Source organism: Mastomys coucha, unplaced genomic scaffold, assembly GCF_008632895.1.
Source record: "Mastomys coucha isolate ucsf_1 unplaced genomic scaffold, UCSF_Mcou_1 pScaffold23, whole genome shotgun sequence".
In the NCBI taxonomy this organism is placed as follows: Eukaryota; Metazoa; Chordata; class Mammalia; order Rodentia; family Muridae; genus Mastomys; species Mastomys coucha.
The window spans coordinates 113,085,006-113,085,810 of record NW_022196906.1 but is presented as its reverse complement, the minus strand read 5'-3'; the positions used below and the strand labels follow the sequence as shown (position 1 = coordinate 113,085,810).

At 50.1% G+C, this 805-nt stretch overlaps 1 protein-coding gene across 1 annotated transcript in view; it reads left to right on the top strand.

The window, feature by feature from the left end:
• Window positions 1–260, top strand: part of Slc22a13 (solute carrier family 22 member 13) — a 4,620-nt gene extending 4,360 nt beyond the window's left edge. Inside the window, exon 5 of the mRNA XM_031345741.1 lies at window positions 237–260. Within this exon, the coding sequence (XP_031201601.1) occupies window positions 237–260 (24 nt within the window). The remainder of the gene's footprint in view (window positions 1–236) is intronic.
• Window positions 261–805: the final 545 nt, after the last annotated feature.

The following is an 805-nucleotide window of genomic DNA, read 5'->3' as shown; positions in this document are numbered from 1 at the left end:
GACCTGGAGCAGGGGCAGGCCCCACGGTGAGCGCAGACTTGCTGGCCTCTCCTCAGGCCCAGGCCTCCCAGTCGCTCTTAGTTCATTATTAGTTACTCATTGCTCACTTGGCAACAGGACACCAGCTTGGTGCCACAGATATTATAGGTCATTTTCCTGCTAGAGCTGATATGGGCATTCATTGATCATGGCACTGCATTGTGGGCAGCCACTGACTGCTTTTTTCCCTTTTGCAGGTCCTCAGTGACACAGTTTCCTGAAAAAGAAATGGAGGCTAAAGGGATGAGCTTTATCCCCCGAGTTAGCATCGGTAGTGCTCCTTGTTCTGATTGTGGTTGTTAGCAACCAGTTCATAGCCAGCACCTGATTACACACTGGATGTCAGCAGGCCCTGATTTGAAGGAGAGACAAGTCAGCCTGTTGTTGGCCAGGACCAACCTCCTCACTCACCTATGTCTCTGACTTACTGTTCAGTACCATGTTTGCTTTAAGGTTCCGTGTATGTCTCGGTCTTTTCTTCTTTGATTGTGTCTGTGGGTATGTCATGGTGAACAAGAATGTATGCGAGATGTTGCAGCACAAACTTGAACATGGGGAAGACCTAGTAAGCGTCTCCTCCTTGGTTAGGCTGTTTGCAGGTCCCACCAGTTTTCACATTGCCACACCCGGGCCCACAGTGCAAACCCTTGGAGAACACTGTGAAACCATTTCCAGAGCACACGGACTCTTTCAGCATCTCCCCCTTCACACTTGGTCACCTTCTCTGAGGAGTCAGTAGTTCTGTACCTGTTTGCTGGGCATCCAG